Raw genomic sequence first — 25612 nt, forward strand, 5'->3', positions numbered from 1 at the left:
GGTTCAGGGCTATGAACATGCACAGCACAGCTACCTCTTCTCTGCTAGAACGTGGCATGAAGGGAAAAGGGAAGGTGTTGCAGGGAAATAAGAAAATAGGACACAAATATTAGCATGTCAGAGGAGAGAGAGAGAAAATGAGAGGAGAGCTGAGTGTGATATGGTAAAGTTATTACAGTGATAAAGGGGAAACATGAAGCTGAGTTTCCCACTCATTTATTTCTGTAGTTCCACTGTTTGCAGAACAACTTATTTCTAAGTAGACAGGAATATCAGATGTCCTCCTTTAATCTACATACTGCCAAGTTTCTGAGGATGACATCCAGTGTAGGAGCTGGTAGTAGGCAAGAAGCAACTGAGTGTCAGTGCAAGAAAAGGTGTTATACCAAGCACCTGTATATCTGTGTGTTCTGTTGATCACATACTGTTGTCTGTCTCTTTTATGGGTTTGTGGTGGCTTGGGCTGTCACAGAATAGCTATGTTCTGATTTCTGTGCAGGAGGAGATGAGAATGCAGGGATGAACACAGCAACAATGTGACTCAGAGTTAGTCATCCTGAAGACCACTCAGTTTTCTTTTATCCCCAAGATAGCCACCATCCTTCTGCCAGTACCCAGAAGGAGTCAGTGACAGCTATCCTGAATGCTCTGTTTTGGTGACTGATAAAAAGAGAGCGAGGAAGCAAAGGGGAAGGGGATGAGATGTGGCATCTAGATTAAACTATGCATACCTAACCTTAAGGGATGACTCCAAGGATGCATTGGTCCAGAGTGCAGTTGGCTTTTGTATGACCAACCAGAAGTTCAGAAGGAATGGAAAGAAGTGTGATTCTTCAAATGAGTTCCCTTTGGGCAGCTCATAGGTATTTTCTTATTTTTCCCCTTTTCTGGTTTCTTCTGTAGTTATCCTCATTGATAGTGTGAAAAAGAGATAAGATGCTCCAGAGGAGAGAGAGGAACAGAAATACATGTGCATGCACATGTATTTGTATGCATCTGACTAGTTGAAATGTAATCCCTGCATCCCTATAATTAGTTTTTCCCTTGACACTTTACAGTGAGTAGCTGGAGTTTTTGTCTGTCCTGTCCAATAAACAACATGTCCATGTTGGGAGCAGTTTATGCCTTATCTCTTGTACACAGCCTATCAGTAAGGGAGTGTGCTGCTCTTCCCCTTCTTTATTTCCTCTTCATGGTTTTCACAGTTGTTTGGTGGTTATAGCCTTTGTATTCCTGGTGCTCTGGTGTTAGCCTTGGAGCTCAGATTGGGCTGTTCTGCTGTTTACTCTCCTTAGCTCTTTACATTTCTCAGAGACAAGGAGCTGGGTAAAGGAAAGTGTTTGAGAAAACAGCCTTTGTGCATCCATGTGACTCGCACACTGGTGTTTGAATCACAGTCAGGGTAGTTTATCTGACAAGGCAAGGGAACTGCTGGTGTCTCATGAGACCTGCAATGCTGGATGAGCTTGTGGGGGTGGAGTGGATTCTGAAGCCCTGGGGAATGGAAGGAAGGGGGAAGTGCTTTGCAAGTGAGGTGTTTTTACAGTAGTTCATGTTCCTTACATCTGTTCACACTGTTGTGCTTTTGTTTGGCTTCTCTGCTAAAGACTAAGTGTCCCACTAAATCCTCTGATCAGGTGCCACCAACGGACCTGTGCTGTATTTTGCTCTGATCTGTTTGATTTCTGTGGCTGTGCTGGGTGCCTTGAAGCTAGAGCTTGGCCTCGGTGGCGTGGAATAAGAACTTGATACTGTACTACCACCCATCCCGTCCCAGCATACCACAGTAACCTATGCTGCATTTTCTGAGATGCAAAACCTATTAAAAATCTCAGTGCAAAAGCTGATCCTAGGATCAGGGCTTACCCATGAGGCACTGGCACAGGCTACCCAGAGGAGCTGTAGCTGTTCCATCCCCGGAGGGGGCTCTGGGCAGCCCACAGCAGGGAGGGTTGGAACTAAATGATTCGTAAGGTCCCTTCCCACCCAAGCCATTCTATGAGTCAATATTTTAAATGCTACAGACTATAAAACTAGAAGCAGCTAGCAGGATGTGAATATGGGCCTCCAAGCAGGAAAGAAATCCCACAAATAATGTAGACAGCAGTACCTTTGGTGAGATGCAGGAGGTCATTGTTCTTGTTTAGTGAGATGCAGGAGTATGAAGTTCTTAGGCGGTTTCATCTGGAAGTCCTGCTCTTCAAGATAAATGTATATATTTAAGAAAAGTCTCTAGGAAACCAGTAATAGTGATCACAGTCTAAGGACCATGGATCTCTAATTTCTTTATCTAGGGAGAAGATGCAGCAGAGGGCAGAAGCTCTCAAGTATAGAAAGGATATCTGTAAAGGGGAAGAAAATAGTCTTTCTTTTATGAGAGGGGAATAAATAACAGACTAATATTGCAGTTGAAAATACGTGTGTGTGTGTAAGGGCATTACAGATTGCTAGGATGGGAATGCTTAGAAGGCTGATAAATTGGGACAGTTTTAAATTTTAAAAAAATCTCCACTAAATTCATTCATTAACAGCATGCTTTTTGCTAATGGTCAATTCTCATTTATTATCATAAATTATTAATTAATATACAGAACTATTAGTCTTTAACACTTATTCTCAAGTTAACTGGGACTGCTTAGTACCACAGAGTCAGTTCTCTGTAGTTAGCATGTGCAGCTACTGTCCTTGATGGTCTTAGTTGCAGAAGGATGAGAGAAGCTGGAGGTGATAGTTGGTTTGTCTTCTTCCTAATCCAATTCCCCTTTTCATGGATGGAGCCCTGGGCAGCCTGATCCAGATGGGGGCAGCCCTGTCCATGGTGAGAGGTTGAAGCTTGACAGTCTTCCAACCCAAGCTATTTTATGATTCTGTGATTATACCCCGTTGTTATATTTCCACACATTTATATCTGGAGATAAGGAGAGTGGATTTTAGCTTGATTAAAATTTTTAATTTATAGATGTCAGAATTCAATTCTTCAACTACAGAATATTTCTGAAAAAAAAAAAGAAACAACCACAATAATTCACTGACAAAGAAAGTTGAGACTGGTGTACATAGTGCTTCCAGAAGCATTGATTCTTCCTCATTTCAAGTTAGACAGCATCACCAAGAATGTGAAGGTTATTCTGCCTTGTAGCAGAGGGGTGGACTAGGCAGACTAAGAACCTCCAGCCTGTCTTGTCTGTTATCAGCCTAGGTGCTTGGAGGGAAATTTATTTTCCTACCATTGTTGAGAGCAGCTAGAACACATACTGTGCTATGCCTGGGCTGTGGCATACCCCTGGCGTGGCCATGTAGCATGGGCATTATTAGTGGCAATGGCTGCTTCCTCTGGACAAGGAGGAGCCCATCTCACAGGCTGAGTGACTGCTACAGCCAGCGAGTTGGTTTGACATGGACCATGCAGCATGGGCTCTATCAGAGTTAAAAGCAGAAGAATCATTCCTCACAGTGTCTCCTTTTGTCCTTCCATTTTTTTAGCTTTGGCTGCTGTGACCTTCTTTTTCTCCTCATCTTCTGCACACTGACAAGGTATACATCTTAGGAAATTACACCTATCAGCAGCTCCCACACGAGCAGGCTCGGCCACAGGAGATGCTTCACTTTTTGTCTGGCTGGCAGTGAGACACTTGTATCACTGAAAGATTTTCCCTCTACATCTTTCTTTGCTTTTCTTTTAATTTTTTTTTCTTTTTTCTTTTTCCTTTTTTCTTTTTTTTTCCCCAGCAGTTGGGAGACTACAGCAGACACCAGTCACCTGGCAGTTATTGCTGTGAGATGAACAGATGATTACAGGCAAAAGCCAGGGAAGATGATAGGTGGAAGAGAGGAGAGAAGCAGAGGGGAGCCTGTGCAGTGTCTCTCAGAGAGCTTGCTTTTCATTAGCACACAAGACAGTTTAAAGGAGCAAAAAGCAACAGTTTTTCCAGCTTTTCCTTTCTGTGCCAGACAAATTTCTTTGAGGGTAAAAGAAAAATAAAAGTCTCCCTTCTGCTCTCATGGGTAAAAATTAAAAGAGTTCCCTATTTATCACAGCAGAAATTTTAGCTCCATCTATTTCTTGTCTCTTTCTAATTCAGCCTTTGAGGTACCATTTAAGTTTCAGAATTCAGAGCTCTTCAGAAATAATTTCCCAGTGCTTTTCTTCCACACTAAAAATTCGTGCCATAAATGCTAATTTTGCAGTGTTAATATTTAGCACTGGCATGGAAGGTGCTGGACCAGCAGCCCTTGGACACCTAGATCTAGACCTAAGGAACAGTGGAGCCAAGACAACAGTAGGTCACATGTCCTCCCTTGAGCTCTGCTTATGTATCTGACCTCTTGCTGCTGGGAGGATCAACAGCAGGGTTATCCCAGGCAAGGCTCACACCTAGGCTGGTAACAGGCAGCTCGCCTTACTTGCTGACACTAATTCCAGGTGTAGGAAGAGTAAAGTACATCTATACTTTTGTTTCCACAAACACAGTAACTACTTGCATCCATAGTATCTGTTGCTAGCAGTTATGCTAGAGATGAATTTGGCTCAGTATAAAACCTGGCTAACTGCAGAGTTGTCTGTGAGAGGGCTGTTATGAATGATGGATGTGTAGTTCTCGGCACATGCTGCAGGTCACTGCCATTTTATTATGGTATCTTCAGTGAAACATAGGTAGCAGTGCTACTTAGATGTGACCTCTGTGACAGAAACTTCAGGATATGAAATCCATCAGGCTACTTTTTTACACTGGTAGTTGAATTGCTATCAAAGGTGGAACAGTGGGCAACCCTGATTTCTTCAAACTTGAACATTCTTTGAAGTTCTTTAGCCTTTCTGAGCTTGTAAAACCATTGATAGAAAGGCACATTGCTTTAACTGGTACAAGAAATAAAAGTAGCTTCTGTTCCTCTGCATGAGGAGATTTGAGAGCTGTCACTGAGCTTAGCCTGTAATAAAAGTAAACGGTAGATGCTCTTCAGAAAGCTCTACAGCCATGTCAAAGTGGTTTCCTCATGTGAGATGTGTTCAGCACACTGCTGCCAGAGCACAGCGTGTTTAGCCCACTGCAGTAGAATAACCCAAGTGCAGATTTTAAAGCCTTTGTGAGACAAAGGGGACATGCTGGATACTTGAATAGAAGAGCTCCTTACGATAGCTGAAGTAAACCAAATCTAGATATCCTTCATTTAACACAAAGCATGTTCATAGTTACTGATCTTGCTGAGGATCTGGAGTAGGAGAACAATTTTATCCTAGTCTACGGCAACATTAGGAAAGGGGAGGCTTGCTGGGACCATGCACAGGCGTCCGTGGGACGTACTTGGAGAAGACAGAAAGGAGATGTACAAACTTGGGCTTGAGATGTAAAAGCAGTTGTTATAAGCACTCCTGTGTAAAGTCAGTATTGCCAATACCTAAACCTTTCTACTCCCTTAGGATTAGAGACTAGCATATTGGAAGCAAAAAAGAACTGCCTGCTCATAAAGCTAGCCCAACATATGTTGGCTCTTGCCTCTCCAGCAAGTCTGTAAACTCTCCAGGGAAGGGACTCTCTGCTTCTACAGTTTACACAGTGCTGAGTACACTGAATTGTCCTTTGTACATCAGTCTATTAAACAGGGCCAATTCTAACCTGTTATTGTCAGTTTGCATTAGCAAATTCCAACATTACCTCTTTCCAAATTACAATTGATTAATGCTTATGAAAATGAGATGTTCCTCCCACATTTGTTCTTGCTTGTTTTCACCAACACAGGGCAGTTGATGCAAAATTTCAGAAAAGGTCTGAACTTCTCAAGGTTTCTGGCCCTTAGACTGGACTCTTGGCAGAAGTGAATTTGTGTCCCCCCGCTTGTCAGAGCCTCCCAATGGTTACTGTTGCTTTGGGCTAACTTCCTGCTAGTCCAAGCTCACAGGTTGCAATTAGCTTGCATTTCTCTTCTCCCAAATGAATGTCAAGCATCTGATTGCCCTTCACTGATGTCAGTCCACTGGCTCTCTTGAATTTACTCACCCTGAACATAAATGAGAGAAGAACTAGGCTCCAAAGCTGTTTTATTAGTTGCTCACGGCAAACCATGGTCCCTGGGGGCTGAGTTGGAAAGGGAATTAGACCTGTCCTGTGTCACTAGTAACAGAGGCTTATGTCTCAGCTTTTGTAGGTAACTTGACTTAACTGCACGCCAAAGGAAAACACGGAAGCCCTGAAAGCAGATTGCTCCTTTTCTTTGTTTTGTTTTGTTTTGTTTCTTTTTTCAGAAATACAGTGTAACAGTGTGAGCTGGGCAGACTACTGCTAGTTGGTTATGTGCAGAAAAAGCACAGCACAGTAGTGTTGTGCCCGTGGTCTTCAGCCCTGTCCTGGAGCACCTCCCCTGGCTGAGCAGGTGCTGGCAGTTCCTTGGTGTTACCAGGTCTCCCCTTCCAGAGGCAGCTCTGGTCGGCAGGGGCACTGGGTCTGCTCCAGCACAGCGCGTTCTGCCTGCAGTGCCAAGAAGTACTTGGTCTGTGGTCACTGCTGTCCTCAGCAGTATTTAAAGTAGTTTTGTAAAGACAATGGTGCCTGCATTCCAGTCCTAAGCTTTCTACACATGCAGTCCTCTCTGGTTTATTATATTTAAGCTTCTATTTTGGAATTGTAAGCAGAACCTGCTCTCACCCTCCATCTTGTTCTTGGAAAAGTACATTTAAAAAAAAAAAAAAAAGTGACTATTTTGAACCTTGAAAAAACCAGTCTGAGTCACAGAAAAGCTTTGGGTCACAGCCTGTTCCTGCTGACCTCACTTTCTTAACCTCATGATGTAGCCCTGCACCAGCTGATGTTGTCCCTTATGAGCCTCTATGGGGTGGAGCTAGCACTGCCATCTCCCTGGCAGGCACCTCGTATTGCTAAAAACTAACGGAGATTCCCTTTTGGATCTGATTTTAGAGTAGAGCTGGCTGCTTTTTCAGTTCTCAGTGCACCAAAATAAATAACAAAGATTTAATATGAAATATAATATAGTAAGACTTGCTGACACGAATAAGGTAGAGTACAAAGTTTTCCAGAGCTTGAAGCCAACTGGGTCTCCTTCTGGGATTCTAAAACTTAGAGACATTTGGTTTATTGTTTCTCATCTCTCAGAAATATGTTGTCCCTCTACTCTTGTAGCAAAAGAAAAAACAGTATAAGAAATAAAACTACTTATCTCATATCTGTGGGGAGCAACTTAGGATGGGAACCAGCATCCTTGAAGGCACCCATCTCAATTCTGAAGGTACCATTACACTTAAAAAGAGGCTATCCTTACCCAGATGAATGTAACTAGCAGGGAAGTAACTATGACTCTTTTGAAGTAAATCTATTGGGAATAATGTGCTGAAATTTCACTTCTGGCTCTAAACTTCCCCTCACCTCCCAAAGGGTGAAGCTGAGTTGAAATCTCCCCTCTTCATATAGTGGTGCTGCTAAATGAATGCGTCACCTGTGAATTACAGGGCAGTAAATAAATCCAGAGGCACCTCATAAAGCAAGGCAGACTGAAGTTCCGGTGCTTTATTGTGTCACCAGAACTCCGTGATGTATTTATAACCAGATTCACAGTTTTTCCTTTTTATTTTTTTATTTTTATGTTGTACAGATTGGCTCTCTTGGCCTTTCTCCTTTTTGCCTAGGGCAGTTTACCCAGTGGCTTGTAGGAAAGGAAGATCAGTAGGCAGAACTCACACAGGATGGCTCCCCAGCACAAGGACAGCACGCAGCAGCTCTGCTTTTCCTGTTCAGGGACCAGCAGGCACTTTATGGCTTAGGCCAGGCAGTATGAAATGATGCTCATCTTTTGCACATCCCCTGCAGGTAAACTGATGCCTTGGTATTAAAGGTTGGTGGCAAAGTGGGTGACACTGGTACTATAGTATGTGGGAAAAGGTGAGTGAAGTGAGCAGAGGAAAGGAGCAGTGATTTCGGCTGGAGCTTTGTGATGTATTGTGCATTGAGGGCTCTGCCCTCTCACAGCAGCCCAGGAGGTGGCAAACCTGACAAGGAGCTCAAGCAAGTATAGAAGAGAATGTGATCTGCTGGACACTTAAATGGCACCTGAGAGTCCTAGGGACGCTGCTTTCACTTAGTTGACAGAGAATGACCTTCTCCTATTTTTTTCCCTTCTAGCAAAAAGTGGAGGTCAGCAGCCTTTCAGGGCATGTTCTGACTTGGGAGAGGAGGTGAGAGATAAAGTGCAACAGTACAGTTAGGAGCAGAGGGAGGCTTCCTCTCCAAGCAACGATGCTTTGGGATATCCTGCCAGCTGCAAGGCAGCAACTCCAGGGTCCTCAGCAAAGCTCAGGGATAGAAACACTTGTGTCCAGATGAAGCTGCCCCATTCCCTGCGCTGTGCTGCTGCAGGGCTCTGTGAGTCTTCCACTCTGACCAGTTCGACATGCATCCCAGTGAGATGTGCGGTTCAGAACAGAGGATCCCGGGGCCTGTTATGTTCAGTTCCCATGTCTATCAGGCACTCACTGGCTTAATGCCTCTGAGCCTCTGCTTTCTTATCTGCGGAACAACAAAGTAATACCTAAAGCTGTTGGATGACCTCATTAATAAAAGATTTTAAAGCACTCTCAGATTCCTGGTGGCAGATGTTGGATAAATTTGAAAGTCATATTCTTGCTTTCTGGCTTTAGTACCTACAGTCATTGATTAAGCCCAGCAAAACACTGAAATATTTTTGACTGATCAAGCCACTGATTTACATCACTTAAACTAAAAGTCTTTAGAAAATGAGCTGTGAATGTATCAAGGTCAGTGGGAAGCTCCAGATCTGGGACTCGGGCTGACAGCACAACGTTCTGAACCAATAGGACATGAGAGAATGCCTAGGGAGGTGTTGGAGTCACAGTCTCTGGAAGTGTTCAAGAACTGTACACGAGGGGATGTGGTTTAGCAGACGTGTTGGGGATGGATTGGTGGTTGGACTAGATAGGTGATCTAGGTGAACCTTCATAAAGGTGAACCTTTATGATTCTATGAATAGCAATCAATGGCACGAACCTGGAATTTGTTTTACAGAAGTACTCACGCTATGAGTCAGGCAGGTTTCTGAAGCATGTGTGCACACCCCCAGACATGGATCTAGAGGGGGAGGCAGGGAACCTGGCAGCCAGGAGCTGTTCCTTCGTCTGGGGTGGTGATTGATAGTGGGGGCAGAGCAGGATGGGCTGCTGCCTTTCCCAGCGTTTCGCACCTGCTCCAGAAGTCCTCTGCTGCTGGTGCCCGGCTTTCCCACCGGGGCTGGAGATTTGCCATTCACGCTGATAGGCACTTCATTACGCGGATGTGCCTCTCCGTGTATTCATTTATTTATGGGCTGCAAATTATGGCTGCAGCTCTCGCTCTCAAATACATGGCTGCGGGCTCACGCTGTTGTTGAAGAAGCATTTAAAAGCCAAAAGCATGACACGAGGAAAGCGCTAAGTTCCGGTGGTCGCAGCGGGACCTCGGGACTAACCGGGCGGGGCCGGGGCCGGCGCCGGCCGCGTGTGCACGGCTCGGGCGCATGAATGGCGGGGGCGGGGCCTCCCGGCGGCCCCGCCCCCTCCCGGAACGAGCCAGTCCCTCTGCGGAGTGCTGCCGCCGCCCTCATTGGCTGACCGCGGCCGGTATATTTGCATACGGCTGGCCCATTCGCGGAGCCGCTTCCCCGGCCGCCCCGGCTGCGTTTCACCTGCGCCGCCGAGTTGCCCGCACTTGGCGCGCCGGCCGCCAGCAGCCCGCCCACGCGCCGGTCACGGCAGCCCGGCCCTGCTCCGCGCCCGCCTGGAGCCTTGGTGCTGCCCTCCCCGGCTCCTCAGGGTTAATCGGCTTCAGCCGTCGGTCGCCTGGATCCGGTGGAAGGAGGATAACGAATCAGATCTCTGTGTGTGTGTGTGTATGTGCGCTCGCGTGGCTAGCAACTCTGCATTGCAACATTGCTAGTGGAGAAGCAACTGAAACCCCCTGGAATCGGGATTAAAAAAAAAAAAAAAAAAATCAGAAATTTACCTGGGGTCTCTGGCTTTTTCTTCTTTTTCGTTTGCAGTCGCCCCTCAGCTCAGTGAGGGGTTCCAGGCAGGGAAAGTCCCCGCGGACCTGCAGGAAGCGCCCAGCGAGATCCCCGGGACCCGCTGCCATGTGCCGCGCTCGTGCGCTCCCCCGGAGTCTCGGAACGGCCGCGGGGCTCCCGGCACTGTAGAGCCAGCCTGGAAGCGGCGCATCTTGTTCTGCTGTGTGCTCCTACCTCCCCCCCCCTCCCCTCCCGCACACGCTCTCTCGCAGACACACGCTGTCTCTCTGCCTCTTGAGCACACACGCACGCCCCAGAGCCTCGGAAGCGGCTCTCCTCTCTGCTAGCATGGGTCCCTTGGCATCATGAACCTTATCCTCTCTCCCTGGCTGGAATTCAGACTGCCCGGCTGTAGGCGCCCCGTGCCTTGACCATGCACCTGAGAACAAACCCCAGCATTTGCCCGGGACGCCGCCCCGCCTGGACCCTGTGGATGTGCTCCCTCTTTTGGGGATGTATCGTCACCTCTGTGTGGAGTTCCTCTAACGTGGCTTCTTCTGCCTCCTCTTCCTCGTCTGTATCTCAGGCTCAGTACGAGCATCACTTCCACGGCAGCAAGCACCACTCTGTGCCTATCTCTATCTACCGCTCCCCTGTCTCCCTCCGAGGAGGACACGGTGGGTTCTCGCTCTCTTTCTTTCCTTCTTTCTTTCTCTCTAATGTTTTTGCAGAGCAGCAGAGGAGTCCGGGGAGCACCCTGCGGATGGTGGCTGTGACTCCGGAGGAAGCTCCCCCGGCCCCGTTAACCCTCTAGGCGCTGGGGTCGGGCCGCTTGCCGATCCAACTTCCCGGGAGGGCGGGGGCCGGGCCGGGAGGCAGCGCCCATCCTGCTGGGGCTGGGGGTCCCCTGGTGCCGGCAGTTCCCCGGCTCTGTGCTCGCGGGTCTTCATTCCTGACCGTCCCCGTGTGTGCGCTGCGGGCCAGCTGGGAACCGGTGATGATGTGATGCACTGCCCTCAGTCTGCCTCCCCGAAGTTGCGGGGTGACTTGGGCAGGGCAGAGAGAGAAGCGATGTCTCTTTACCCTTGCACTGTGCTCCCCGCTTGGAGCCCGGCAGCAGATTCCCTGGAAAAACCGCGGCAGGAAATTCCGGAGCGGGCTTTAGCTCCGACAGCGAGGGAGAAGGAAAGGGGGATCTGGGAGATGTCGTGGGAGGGGGACCTGCCGAAGTCCTGCCTCTGGAATGCTGAGCAATACAGGACCTGCGCTGCCCCTGCCCGAGCCTGTCTGCCCTAGGAGAAGCTGGCCTGGGCCCGGCTGACCCGGGGCCCGCAACCTGTGTCCCTCTTCTCCCTCTTGTCTCCCCTCTTGCTGTCCCTGACCTCTGTTCCACTGCTCCTTCTGACAGGTTAACCATCAGCATAAGGCCTGTGCCATTCCTGTGGGTACAGGTCAGGGGCAGGTCTGGCTCAAACGTGAACCTGCAGTAGATCTGCTTGGCCGCCTCGGAGCGTAAAGATAGTGATAGACTGGCAAAGGGGCTGAAGTCTGCCATCATCCCAGCACTGAGCTGCTTCTCCCTCCTAGCCCGCTTTTTCTGTAGCTATTCCTGCTGGGAGTCCTTTGGGGCTGGGGCAGGCTGAGTCCTTACTTGGGCACAATAGGGGCTGTCTCATGGTTCTTGGGTATTGCAGGTCCTAGTGCTGCTAGTGCTAGTGCAGGGCTAGTGCTGCTAATGATTAGTAACTGCTAACTGAGCTTCGCATGGGTGGTACCTGACAGATGGTCTTACTGTTTGGCATAGCATTACTTCCCTTCCCTTGTTGGGGCCTGAATGTTTTGCTTGCTTTTTGGGTTGAAGGTAAACGTTGGAATCAGGAAATGGACATGCTGATAGGATGCTGTCACGACTGCCTGCAGAGTGGCCACACATGTCCACCCTGACCAGCAGCATGCCAGTCCTGAGCCCTTGGTTCTCCTGTGTAGAGCTGTCCTGCAATGCCCTAGGCTCCCGCTCCTGTGCAGCCAGGCACCTGCAGCCTGTCCTGCAGTGCTCCCTGCACCCTCCAGCAGCTCTGCAGAGTACCTCCTGTTGTTGTAGACTCACTCTGCTGGTGTTCACTTCTGACTCCCAGTATCTCTTCCTGGCTCCTTTCCTGAGCCCACATACTCCCCAGCACACCTCAGCTGTTTCCTGGAAAGGCCATCCTGTTCTGTGCTATGTAACCCTTTCCTGCTGCTCTTCTGGTCATCTGAGGTCTTGGCTGTGATGCTCCTGATTTCACTGTCTCCAATAACCCTGATCCAGCCTTGCTGACGCACCCTTCCCAGCACCCACTGCAGGCATGCCATGCGGCATTCCCACCTGCTCTCCTGGTGATCTCCTGTCCCTGGGCCTCTCCCAGCAGAGCATCTTCTCCCTCCTTCCTGACACCAGTTCTTCTGATGCTGACCCTGTGTGGGTGCTTTTTTAGCTGAGTGCTCTATGATGAAAGGGAGTGGTGAAGGTTGGTGCATAGGTCACTTGTGAGGAGAGGAGGGAAGGATGTTTCAAAATGTGATAGTGGCAAGCCCTGACATAAACGGCAGGTGGTGGTTTGCGGAAGAGTCCATTGCCTTTTTTCTGGTCAAGAAATGATGGTTCTTTTCTCCTTGATGACTTTTCCATCTGCCCTGAAAACCCAGTAAAGTCTCGTTTAAGAGCCCTGTGCAAAAGCTGTTATCAACTTCAGCAAGAGACAGGCATTTTTCTGTGTCCTCATTGCAGTAAGGAATTGAGGGAAATGGAGAGCTCTGGAGCTCAGGCCAGCACATAAGCCAGCAGGAGAGTTTTTTTCCTTTCCTAATCATGCCATGTAGCAGAACTGGCATGGAAGCTGCCTTTGGCCACGAGTAAGGGGAAGAGAGAGAGGGAAAAAAAAAAGACCACATAGACAGCTGGTCCTGTAAACACACGCGTGTTTTATTTTTGTGTTCCCTTTCTCTGTTGCATGACAGAGGCCCTTTGGAATTTGGATTTGTGACAGTATTGAGGACTCAGAACCCTGCGAGGCTGTACGGTTTCTGTGCTTATTGGGTTTTGATTCTTTTTCTTTGCTAGAGGGAAATAAAGCATTCAGGCTAAGTCTTGCTCTACCAGTTGGCCCTGTACTCACTGACTTCAGAGGGAGTGGGTTCAGGCTCCCCCCACCCACTGTACTGCCCTCCAGCTCTGCAGTATGACTATTGCTACTCAGTGCTGTGTTGCGTTTTGCTCTTTTCCTAACACATCTCAGTAAATCTCTGTCTGTTTAAAGCGATGTATCAGTGTCCAGAATAGTGGAAAAGTAAATGTCTCCCCAGCAATGAACACTTGTTTGGAGTGTGTTTGAAATCAGCAGAACACCTCGTGGCTTAGCTTGAACAGGAGTGGGCACAGACCTGCAGTTATTGCATTAGGAGAATTAATTCTGCAACCACTGGGTTGCTGCTTGCTGATAGTTGAGCTGCAACTTGCAAACATTTGGACAGCTATAACTCAGTTCCAGCAGGTAGCAAATACACACAGGTAGAGCTGCTCTGTGGGTCAGAAGGAATCAGTTTTCTGTGAGAGGGCTTTCCCAGACTGACAGAATCTTGCTCCCCAGAGAGAATGAGGGGAAAGCCATAACTCCTCTTTTTTTTTTTTTTTTTTTCCTGAAGCACTTTCTGGGGCAGAGGGATGAATGTAGTCTAGCCATGGAATAAACTTTGGAGTGTGTTTATTGCAAGTCCCCATGTGCTGTATCCTCCTTTCCCCTTTCGCTGTGCAGCACCCTGCTGGGTCAGCTGCTGTATCAGAGCCTGCAGCAGTGGCTTCACAGCCCCTCTTTCCACATCCTCATCGCCTCAGCTGCTGAATAATGCATGCCTCTGGGTTGACAGATAAAATAAAGAGATTTGTGCATGTTTTGTCTTAGAGATGAATTAATTAATTTGATTTCTTCTTTCCTCCTCCAGCTATGTTTTCTTGCCCTCCTCGATGGGCAGGGGTGCAGAGAGGTGAGGCGCGGCATGATGCCTGCTGCAGCCTGCCCCAGCCTCTACAATACAGCTGTGTGAGGGCAGCTGTGGGAGAAATAGGGGATGTTGGGAGCATTTCTCTTTTGGTTTTTGCAGAGCTGAGGCTTGCTTGGGTGATTGAATGAGTCCCAGGAAAAAGTAAAAGGTTGTGATGAGGACTGGTAGTGAGCAGTAACCATATCTTGTAGGTGTAACTGGCAGGCCTTTGTCAGTTCTCACAAGTCCTCTCACTTATATGAAGCGTTTCTGTCTCTTATGTCATTTTTAAAATTAGCACATGAGAACAAACACTTGGACAAATCAAGGAGGGTTTCCATGAAATAGGGAGGTATTCTGCAAACCAGTGTTAAAGCCACACATAAGCCTGTGCACTCTCTTTACAATACATATATGTTACTCCTTTCTGCTCCTGTAAAATGACCTATTCCGAAGCGTCTTTGTTACTCCAATCCTGCCTCTATTGTGCAATGGAAAACTAATTCCCCATTCCCAGCACTGCCTGTTCCTAGGTGCCAAGCAGGACCTTCCATGTTCACCTATCATCAGGAGATTACTTTGAGCAATGGCTGTAGCTTTAACAAAAGGAAAGAAATCATCCTATACAGAACAGCCAGTGATCCAATAAAATTAACTTCATTCAGAGCTTAAATTAGGGTTGCAGTTCAGTTCTGCAGAAGTGAAAAGCCAGAAGCCTGCTCACTGTAGCTGGTCCATAACATCAGTGAAGCCTGCATTTTTGTGAAGACAAGTGATTCTGTATTCTGGGTATTCAGTTTCCCTTCCTCAGAACCATTAACAATGACTAATATTTTTAAAGAAAGGTAAGGTCTCTAAATTCTCTCAAGCTGATTGCTCAGAAATGTAAGCATCCGAACTCACTGTCCTTTGTATCTTGACTAACTGACCACAATTCATCTTTCCTTCCCAGGAGCTTTTCTGAGAAAGCACAGGATTTGATAGTTACACAGTTATGCAAAGGCTGCTTCCTCAGAATCACTTTTCTATTTGACTGATGATTTGCATTAAACAAATGGGGTGCCTTGACTTCTCATTCTGCTGTCTCACAGAGTGCTCTGTATTAGCTGTTCCCAACCCAGAACAGCTTGTGGTGTTCTGTACAACTGAAGCTTAAATCTGTTCGCCTGTACTCGATCCTATGACATCCCAGTGATCTTATGAGCTCTGGGACAAGAGAAGCCTAATGCTACTGCTGAACCCTGTCACACAGAGTTAATATGGGTTTCTGTGCCCTTTGAAACATTGCTCAGATTGGTGCTACTGAAAGTGATGTTTCTTGGGAAATGTTCAGAGAACCCTTCTGATACATACTTAGTGCTTACTCAGTACCTCGTGGTACCTTTTGCATAAGTGGGAATTTTAAGCCTGAGTCAGATCAAGATTTTCTTCCTCCTATTTTTTTGTGGTTTCCTTCCTTCCTTCCTTCCTTCCTTCCTTCCTTCCTTCCTTCCTTCCTTCCTTCCTTCCTTCCTTCCTTCCTTCCTTCCTTCCTTCCTTCCTTCCTTCCTTCCTTCCTTCCTTCCTTCCTTCCTTCCTTCCTCTCTTCCTCTCTTCCTCTCTTCCTCTCTTCCTCTCTTCCTCTCTTCCTCTCTTCCTCTCTTTCTCTCTTTCTCTCTTTCTCTCTTTCTCTCTTTCTCTCTCTCTTTCTCTCTCTCTTTCTCTCTCTCTTTCTTTCTATTTTTTTCTTTTTTCTTTTTCTTTTTTTTCCAATGTAAACTGAAGTGAGAATTGTTCTTCACTTCATTTCTGCGTTTGGATAATGCAGCCCCGAGTCGTCAAGCAAATGTCACATTCTACTGCAGAAGTGACTGTGTTTCAAAGACAGATGAAGGATCCTGGTGTATACTTTATATGGGCATTGAAGTTGTAAAGAATACTGGGATATGTGACTCAAACTACACAGTCAGTACTCTGCAGGATGAGTACGGTACTTTTTATGGTATTCTTGCATTTGAAAAAAGGAGAAGACAATTTTCTTAAAGATACTGGCCAGTTTTTCTTCTCCTTCCCCCCCCCCCCCCCCCCCCCCCTTCTTTTGTTGCAGCATTAAAATACCTGCTTTAAGAATTTTATGGTGGTCACTAGGTTATTACTGCACACTGTGCTCTTGGAAGCCTCACATTCCTGACACAAGTCTTACCAGAAGCAGGAAAAAGCACCTCACATTCCTGACACAAGTCTTACCAGAAGCAGGAAAAAGCACCTGGGTAACATAAGGCATGAATCTCGAAGAGGACAGGATAGTCTCCATCTGGAGGTGAGAAGTTTGGCAGTTTCTCACACAGTAGATAACTGCACAAAGAACTGGAGTCTGTAAATGCAAGAAACTTCAGTTTTGTCTGGGTGCAGTGGATGACTGCCCTTGTGTTTTCTGTTTTCGTATGCTGTGACTTTAGACTGGCTCCCTGTGCAGCTGCTCAGGATGACAGCCTTGTGCGGCTTGGCAGATAGTTTTTGGTTTTGTATTTCTGTTGTTCTGGTGGGCTTTGGTCTTTGTGAAAGGTCACTTGCACTAAAGAGAAAAAGGAGTTTTTCCTGTCTTCTATGTAACCTGTATACTTGAGACTGCACACTGCTGACCAGTGGCTCAGGCTTAGTGTGTGACCTTGGTGAAACATTGCCTTTCTTTGTGGCTTGTTTTCTTCATCCATGGCAGGACAGGACTGGTTTTTCCCTAGCTGAGGTGAGCAGTGCCAGTGCACAGTTCTGCTTTGAGATCCCTGGCAGTGAGCTGCAGAAGCATATGAAATCTTAATATTTCTCTTGTGCTTTAGAGGTTAAAGCAACTTAAAAGAGCAGCCTGCATTGTTCTGTGCTTGAAGGACAGACAGGACACTCATGTGCTCTGGACATTGGGCCCGGCACCATCTTCCCCCTTGGCTCACAGCCCACCTGGGCTCCAGCACCAGTTGCCGCTGTTGGTGCTCCTGAAGAAGTCAGCGGCTGGAGCCAGGGGCAGCAATCTGCCACGGTTTCCTCGCCATCACCAATTACTTCCCTTGTGCTCTCTTTGCATGCGTTTGTGTTGTTTTTGCACATTAAAACATAACTGCGTATACCCCTGAGTGACTTTCCCCCAAACTATGAATTTAAAGTACTTCCGACACTGTCTTTTAGAATTTGAATATAATTATATGCTTTGGGTGTAAATTGTGGTTTTTGCTACATAAGAAACTAATGGAAATGATCTGCCTGTTCCTGTAGTTTACAGATTATACGCTTTAGATTTGGGGATGTATATTTAGGCTGCTTTTCTGTATGGTATATTAAAATGAAAATGAAGTTGGTGTGAGATACAGTGGTTGCTAAGCACGAATAGCAGGCTGATAAAGGATATTACTAAATGGAGCCAGTGCTAAGGTTTACTTTATCATCTCCTTACTTTTGCACCTTTCATCTTTTTGCATTCTTGATGATAGAGAGGAGGAGGGGAGAAAGTATTTCACAGACTATAGCAGTCCATGTGCTGCGGAAGCTCAAGGGACAAAGTGAATGAATCAGAAAGACATAAGATGCTGCTAAAAAAAGACCCTCTGCTTATTCTGCGAATACCACATGGTAAAGAATCAGTGAAGACTTTGTTATCTGGAAAGCTTAGGAGAATAGTATCACCAGGCTGCTTATCCCCAGGTCAGGGTCCATGTAACAGCTGTGGAGTGCATCAGTCTCCATTCTATCCTTGGAACCAGTTCTATGGATTTAGAACAGGTACAGTGTATCTTCATCCAGCAGATGAAATGATTGGAAGAGGAGAGGAGATGAAGTTTGCTTTCATTGTCTAACAGTTTGATCTTTAACATCACGCTGGATGACAGCAATCAATTGCTGGGACCTGTTTGGCGAACCTTTTGGTTCCCTGCTCACCTGCTGCTCTGCCCGGTGAGTGTTTTCCTGACTCTCAGTGTTGGCTGCATCCTGCAGCTACAGCAGCCTTCTGCTCCCACTCCATCTGCTTTGCTTAATGACCCCAGCCAGTGGAGACGGTGCAGCGATGCGATGTCTGGAAATGTTTCTATTTAGCTGGTGCTGCAGGTTTGCTGTTTCAGTACCAGATGTTTCGGTGCAAAAATGCACTCCCCGGTTGGTGAAGCTTCCAGCCATACTATGAGGGCAAAGCAGCTGAGCATAGAAATTTCCTGAAGTGAAAGGAAGTGGGAAGGCTGTTATGGGTTGGTCAGGGGCAAGAACATAGCAAACAACGAGCACACTGGTCATTGAAAGTGTTTCTCCTTAGCTACAGAGCATATAGGGAAGTTTATAGGGAAGCCAAAAGCACCAGTGTTGTATTAATATAAAAAAAAAAAATATCAGCACTGCTCATTTTGTCATTCACGAACACTGTCTTAAGCATGTAATTGTGCTAGAAGATATTCCAAGATGGTTTGAGATCTGCCTGCCTTCTGCAGTGCAATAGAACACGTTTGACTAAAATAAGATTTGGCATGAAATTGTTGAAGAAACACGTGTTTGGAAAGAAAGAGAGAAAAAGAGAGAGAGGGAGAACGAAAAAGACAGAAAGAAAAGACAGAAAGACAGAAGGGAAGAAGGGAGGAAGGGAGGAAGGAAGAAAGGAAGAAGGAAAGAAGGGAAGAAGGGAAGAAAGAAAAAGTAAAAAAGGTTGAGTAATTTTGATCCTGTTAAGTCACTTTCAGGCAACGTAGAGAATTAGTTCTGTCAAGGGCTCCACCTGACTGTCTGCACTGGGAAGGTTTTGTCTGTGTGGGTGAACACTCAGAAATCCACATATTTTTTGGAGTAAAACATCTCAGTTACTTTTACTCCATCTTTTCTAACTTGCTGGAGTTCTGATGATCACCTGAGATAATTTCACTCCCAAAACTCTTGAAGCTGCCATGAACTCATAAATATTGACATATTTTCTGGCTTAAAAGTTCTGTGGATCTTTTAATACCTGGTGAGGTGAAAGTGGAAGCAGGTGTATTCTTGTTTTATTTCTATTACACTTTCCCTGCATTCATATTGTTCTGCCGATAATTATGGTGTCCTAGGATTTCATAGAGGAGTTTGTGGACTAACAACCACTGAGTGCAGTGTTAAGAAATGCTGGTGGCCTAGACAGGACATAGAGGAATCTTAAATCTATATGGCTCATATCTAGAGTCATATGTTTCCTTAACTTCTCCATAGGACTGCATAACCTGCTGCTTTCTCAGTGTTGTCTGTTATTTTGCAGTTAGATAATGAATGCCAAAGATATTCCAAGTTTCCCTGATGTCTCTCCCCTGTCTGCAGTCCAACATATTTCTATCAGTGTAGGTTTGCAAGATACTGATGGCTTTGAATGCCTTTTCACTTTTTATTATCTCACCGCAGTCTGCTCTCCTTCCTGTGCCCTCATGCATTCAGAGGCAGTTCATTAGAGACAAGGAAAAGGCAAAGAAATTAATTTTCCTTGAGAAATATGTTCAGCATCTAACAAGGGCTTAAATAAGAGAAACAGCAAACATTTTTTACTTCTTTTTTTTTTTTTTTTTTTTTTTTTCTATGTTCATGTTCAGAGAAAAGAGATGTCTGTGCCCTGCAAGCATCCCTTTACTTGGCAATTTTCTGATACGTGGCAATGTGAGCATGCCACACTTGCAGGAGCTTGGAACAAAGTAAGGTGGTGGGAGTGTTTGTCCTTCAGAACGAGTAGATGTTTACTGGCTTAGGAAAAAAAGGATATGTAACATAAGTAAAGATCAAGGTAGCAAATCCTGCCCAGGTGAATGCTAGTAGTGTATATTTAAGCTTATTTCATTTCAGAAAATTGTTATCCCAGACAGGTTATTTTATACTTAGCAAGCCATAGACTCAGGCTACTTTTCCTGTCCAGTCATTAGGTAAAAATACACCGGCAAAACAAGTGCCCTCCTCTACTGTACTGATTAATACTTGATAGCTGGTTTACAGAAATGGTGAAATTGTGAGCCCTTTTAGATTCCTTGGGGGGAATTGCTATTTGCCATTGATGTCACTGAAGACAAATCTCATTTTGTGACAGAGAGTGCTGAAAAGGTTTTTCCTGGGCAGCAGTGAGCAGAACTGAAGACAAGAACCCCTAGAAGTTTTCTCCAGCTCTGCTGTTGCCTTACCTCAGCATACTGGATGGTGAATTTTCGGGCTGTATCACACATTTTAAAGTGTTCCAGTTTCCTTCTGCCATAGTGCAGAAATGTGATGTGATCCTGACATAAGCCATCTGAAGGGAAAAGCACTGTATTGTTGTTCTCTCCCAACACACAGGAAGCGGATTTTCAAACTTCAGCCAGACTATTTTGTACTTTGAATCTTGGGAACATCACGGTGTTACAGCTGCATCTTTCCCTGAAGTGCTGGGAATTCATCCCTGTGGCATCTTAAGAAGGATAAGTATCTTCTCATGTAGGCAGTTCTGCAAAGAATTATTAATCCTTACCCCAAGAGTAGAGTGTCAGAAATATGGGAAATGCCTGGACTGCATGGTTGAATGCAGTGGTTTTTTTTCCCAGTTATTTCTTCCTGGGATCATGTGATCCTCAGCTGTTAGTGATGATTTCATTTACCAATTCCAGAACTTCGGGGAATTTTTGGAGAGAAACATAGAGCTGCCCACATCATTCCAGCCTCTATTTTCAGTGTTCCCTAATCACTCTCCTCCCTCTGTCACAGGTTAGATCATCTCTGCAACTGTTCAATTTGTTCATTTTATCAAAAATTGTGAACTAAATTATCCAGGTGATTTCAGTTGGCAAAGGGAAGAACAGGGCAGGGACAGAAGAGGAGGAAGATGGAAATTAAGGTGAAGTGTAAAGCAGTCAGGGGTACAATTCCCATTCTTTCTTTTTCTTTAATCAGGAGTAAAAGAGGCAAGGATTATCAGAAGAACCACTAAAAATCCAAGTAGTTCTCAACAAAAGACACAGAAAATTTGAAGTTGGAGGAAGAAATAGATTAAGGAAAGGAAATGAAAGAGGAGTTTAAGAGCTCAGCAGGATGATTGCCTTGTTGGTCTGATCTGAAGATGTTTAGAGTGCTCTGCAGAAGTCTGTAGATCCTGCACCTCGACCTTTAGAGCCCTGATGGTTGCTATATGGTGGTCTTTTAGCCACATGATTTTCATTTTGCTTTGGACCTAAACTTCACAGTATTGCATTAGTTTTATAAACTCAGCTTACTGTGATGGTTGGAACACTCACATAGGTTATTAATTTATTTATTAACCGCTATCTGAGTTCTTAGAAATCTTATTGCCAATATCTAGAGCAAGATATTAATACATGTAATTTATTACCAACTGGTGTAAGGAGTCAAAGCAATTTTGAAAGTGTTTTCTGTAGAGGGTGAAGAGGTGGCTTCTGCCTGCTCTCAGACTGGGAAAAGCCACGCAGTACTTCACCTGTGTTACTGAGCAGGTCACTGGGCCCAGGTGGGGACTGGGCTGCACTGCAGGGTGTAGTGGGGCCAGGCTGCCTCTTCCATGCCTCTACTCCAGTGTTACGTATTAGGAGATAGGAGCAGTCATCTTTAAGTGCTGTGTCTGGCGAGCAGATATTTCTGTTGTAGCACCCCTGCATGTGTGCATAGGGATATCTGTAGTATTTCTCCTCAGGGAAGCTTGCTTCACTTCAGAAGCCATGTCTGGCTTTTACATTTATGTTGAGGTTTAGAATTATGTGTAATTCGTGTCCATAGGGAAGCTGAGTAAAAATTCAGGAAAAGGCTAGGGGCTGTATGTGTAGAATATTTCCCCCTAAACAGTGAGTTTAGACAAAGCAGTTGTATCTGTAGGAGCATTTTGATTCTAAGTTGTTCTGTAGCTCAAGCAGCCATACAACAGCAACACTTTTCTACAGCCTTTGCAGATTTGCTGTTGGATTCAAGGACACTTTCTAGACAACCTGCCTCAGTCTCTGGCCTTCATGTAGCTGAACTGGATTGGGTTTGCAGAAGTCCTGTCTAGTCGAGAATTTTAAAATATGGCAATGAAAATCATCATATTGCTGTGATATCACAATGCAAGGACATCATTTTATGGTACAGTGCTATTGGTTTCTGTTTATAATTATTAAAAATACAATTATTAGCAATGTAAAATTAACTAGCTATCATTGCTTGTAGGATCTTCATATAAAAAAGCACAGTGGATGGGTTTTGTAAAAGATGAGATTGCTGTTTTTCTGTGGTTCATTCTGAGACACTGAGAGCAAGGAAGAAGTTTCACTGAAGAAAGATCAGAACTGTCACAGTCACTCCAAAAGAGTTACTGGGAAGGTTTTAGGATGCTGCTGCTCAGATCTGGGCTCTATAAATTCACAGACAGGACTATAGCTGTAAGAAAATCATTTGGAGTCTTACAGTCTACAGTCTTGTGGGCTACAGTGCTGGAGTAGCAGAGATTCAGGAACTAAAAAAGATTTTTGGTTTAAATTACAGTTGAGTCATGCTCTCTGTTGGTAATCTCTGAGGACAAGACTTGGAAAATGTACAAGTAAATGTAGAAAGTCACTGATAAAGAAATTCTGCATTAGAATTAATGTAAGCGAGGGGCTAAACTGTCCCAGAATGCTGAGCTGCAGATAAACTCACAGTACAATCAATGATACGTCAGCACCAATTTTGGTTAGATGTTGATATGCAATTAGAAGAGACATACCAACCTGAAGGAAGAAATTAATCACACAAGATGATAAGAATTGCCATGTACATTGGTCCATCTGGTCTGGTATTCCGTCTCTGGCAGTGGCCAGTGCCAGATGCTACAGATGGATGCAAATAATCTCTTTGATGTGTTTAATTGTATATCCCAAGGGAGGGATGTTTTTTTTTTTGAGTTTGACCTCACAAATTATTATCATCCTATTCTGTAAAGAATGGAGAAGGAGACTTACTGCAATTTTATCCGGTTATAATAATTTCACTTGTCATTCTTATTAATAAGTCTATTATGAAGATTTTTCCTTAGCTATTTTATTTTGCTATCTCAAAACATAGCTACTTACATCATCATAACACTGATAGAGGGCAAACAACCAGATTTTTTTCTTATTCTAAAAAGAGAAAAATGGGGCAAAGAGAGAGAAGGCAGTTTTCCGAAGCAGAAAATGTTGCCACATTTAAACCACCTGAATTCTGCTGACGTCCTTGGGTTACTATTTTTGTCACATGACTGCAGACCATCGAGGTTCCTAATCAGTAGTTTTCTGCAGTTAATAGAGTTTATGATATCCGAATGTGGTTGTGCAGAGAATCAAACTTATCACTAGAATCTGCCACTGGTGCTGTCCTTTCCACTACGCTGTTCATATTACTTTTGCTTTGTGGTATGGCTATATTTTTATCTTGGATTTCCTTGCACAAGAATGTCACAGGGAAAGGAGGCACGTACGTAGTGTCATGCTACCAAGAAGTGCTCACCATCATCTGTGTACTGCTCAGTTAATCCACATGGATACTTTAATTCTAGCATGTCTCAGTTGCTTGTCATTTACTGTTTGTGAGCAAGCATATGTACATTCAGTATTCCTGGAAGATCTTATTCACTGTGCAAGCATTTTAGCACAAGCCTGTGCGTGAGCAAAACTAGAATTGTGAAACACATGCACACAACCCTCCAGCTTCCTCAGCCAGAATTTCCAGGTAGAAGAATAAGATGTCTTCTGGGAAATCTGTGCACATGGCAGTCATACATCTTTCTCTTCCTAATAGAAACTCACATCAGTGAGTTCAGAGGATTGGAAATACATTGTGTGTGCATGTGTTAGAGAGAGAATTTGCATTGCTCTGCAGAAAAGTTGGATTTGTGTGAACTCGTGTGTAATATAAACAACCTTAGTCTTGCTAAATGCTGCCAGAAATGTCTTCTCTTCTGCTTCTAAATTGTATAAAGTTAAGCCTGTTGTGTCCATTTTCAAACAGCAGTTGCCATGTACTCACAATGTTTCAGTTGCAGTCTGTGGTGCATAAAATTAAGTCTTTTCTATTCAGTGTTTTCTTCTAAATTAATGTGAACCTCCCAGAGAGCTTCTTTCAGATAAGAATATCCCATAGGGACAGAGGTAGAGTGATCTAAGCAATGAATATGAAAGTAACAACTTTTGAATATGTCTCCTATTTTGACCCTACCTTTTTCTATAGCTAAAGCAGAGCTCTACCTCTTCATTCTGTAAACTTGGAAGTAGTAATGAAATACTTGTATATTTCCTAGAGGTTTGGGAGGCATAACCAGCCTGATAACACATTTGTCATTGCAGGCCAGAATGCATTTGGCACAAAAACAGAATCTGGTGTGCTCTCACAATGCTCATGGATGGCTAGAGCTGCCCGTGTCAGCACAGTCTTTACCTGCATGGCCAAACAAGAAGCTGTAATCTGCAGATCTCAGATTCAGCCTCAATTGTAGTAGTATGCAGAGCATTGGTGTACATTTTGCCAGCCATGGATGAAAATATTGATCTCTCATGTTTATCCAGCAATTGGCAGACTCAGCAGCAAAAATAAATAAATAGATAGATAGATAGATAGATAGATAGATAGATAGATAGATAGATAAAGCTAATGCTAGGGAACATCTTGCCTGGGCAGGAAGGACTTCCCTCAATTGTTGTAATCTATGATGTAATTTGGGCAGGGTATAGATGATGAAGGGCTATTCTCATGTCTAATTTATTCAGTATTTCTTTTTTTTTCACTCAATGAAATGTGTCAGATGTGTCCAAAGAAGGGCATCAAAGATGGTGGAGGGTCTAGAGGGTAAGACATGAGGAGTGGCTGAGATCATTTGATTGTCTAGCCCAGAAAAGAGGAAGTTGAGTCCAACAGGAGTTTGGACTTCTCAGTACTCTTAAGAAGTATGGTCTGAATTTTGGATGGTCCTGTGTGGAGCCAAAAGTTACTCTCAAGAATCTTTGTAGGTCTTTTCCCTAGAACATCAATGGGAATGTTCTGTGATTCTATGAAATGAGACTAACTCTGATAAGTTGAAAATGTTTCAAGTTCTGAGCTTGCTATTCCAGGGAATTCAGAGAGAATTGGTCCAAGTATCTTCTTTCAACATCAACTTCTCAAGAGATGTAGATAGCTTGTATCTCTGTGTGAGACATCCGAGTATCTCACAGAAAATTACTGCACCACTCTTTCTCTGTACAAAAACGCACCCATTGTATACATTTGCTTATGACTTAAAACCATGTGGAGGACCTTGAACAGAAAGTGATGGGAAAAAATAAAAATATTTGAAGTTGTTTTTTCATAATTAATTCCTTCCCTAAAATGTCTGTAGCCCTCAATCTACCCCCACAACAATTTTACAGAATTAATTACCAGAAATAAACTTAATTCAATGAAACCAAGGCACAGACAGCCTGATTTGTGTAGCCACTATAACATCACAATAGAACCATTCAAAGCCTTGCATTTAACTCTTGTGATCCACAATATGGTGTCCTTCATCCAGCATTGCAAAAAGCCTCATGGAATCTTAGCCAGTGAGTCCAGAAAGCTGTCCTGTACCATGGTAAGCTAGCACAGACCTTCAGTAAGTAGAACTATCCTGTTAACAGTGGAAAAACAT

The 25612-nt window shown here is 44.8% G+C and overlaps 1 protein-coding gene across 20 annotated transcripts in view; it reads left to right on the forward strand.

Moving 5' to 3' along the window:
* NRXN3 (neurexin 3) overlaps window positions 1–25612 on the forward strand; it is a 945174-nt gene that overhangs the window by 587185 nt on the left and 332377 nt on the right. For 5 of the 20 annotated variants that reach the window (XM_048950093.1, XM_048950094.1, XM_048950095.1 and 2 more), the window contains exon 1: window positions 9965–10679. The exons of the other annotated variants lie outside the window; for them this stretch is intronic. In XM_048950093.1, the coding sequence (XP_048806050.1) occupies window positions 10436–10679 (244 nt within the window). In that variant the 5' untranslated portion in view covers window positions 9965–10435. Of the gene's footprint in view, window positions 1–9964; window positions 10680–25612 lie in introns of those variants that run through there. 20 annotated transcript variants of the gene reach the window in all.

This window comes from Lagopus muta, chromosome 6 (assembly GCF_023343835.1).
Source record: "Lagopus muta isolate bLagMut1 chromosome 6, bLagMut1 primary, whole genome shotgun sequence".
NCBI classification, from domain to species: domain Eukaryota; kingdom Metazoa; phylum Chordata; class Aves; order Galliformes; family Phasianidae; genus Lagopus; species Lagopus muta.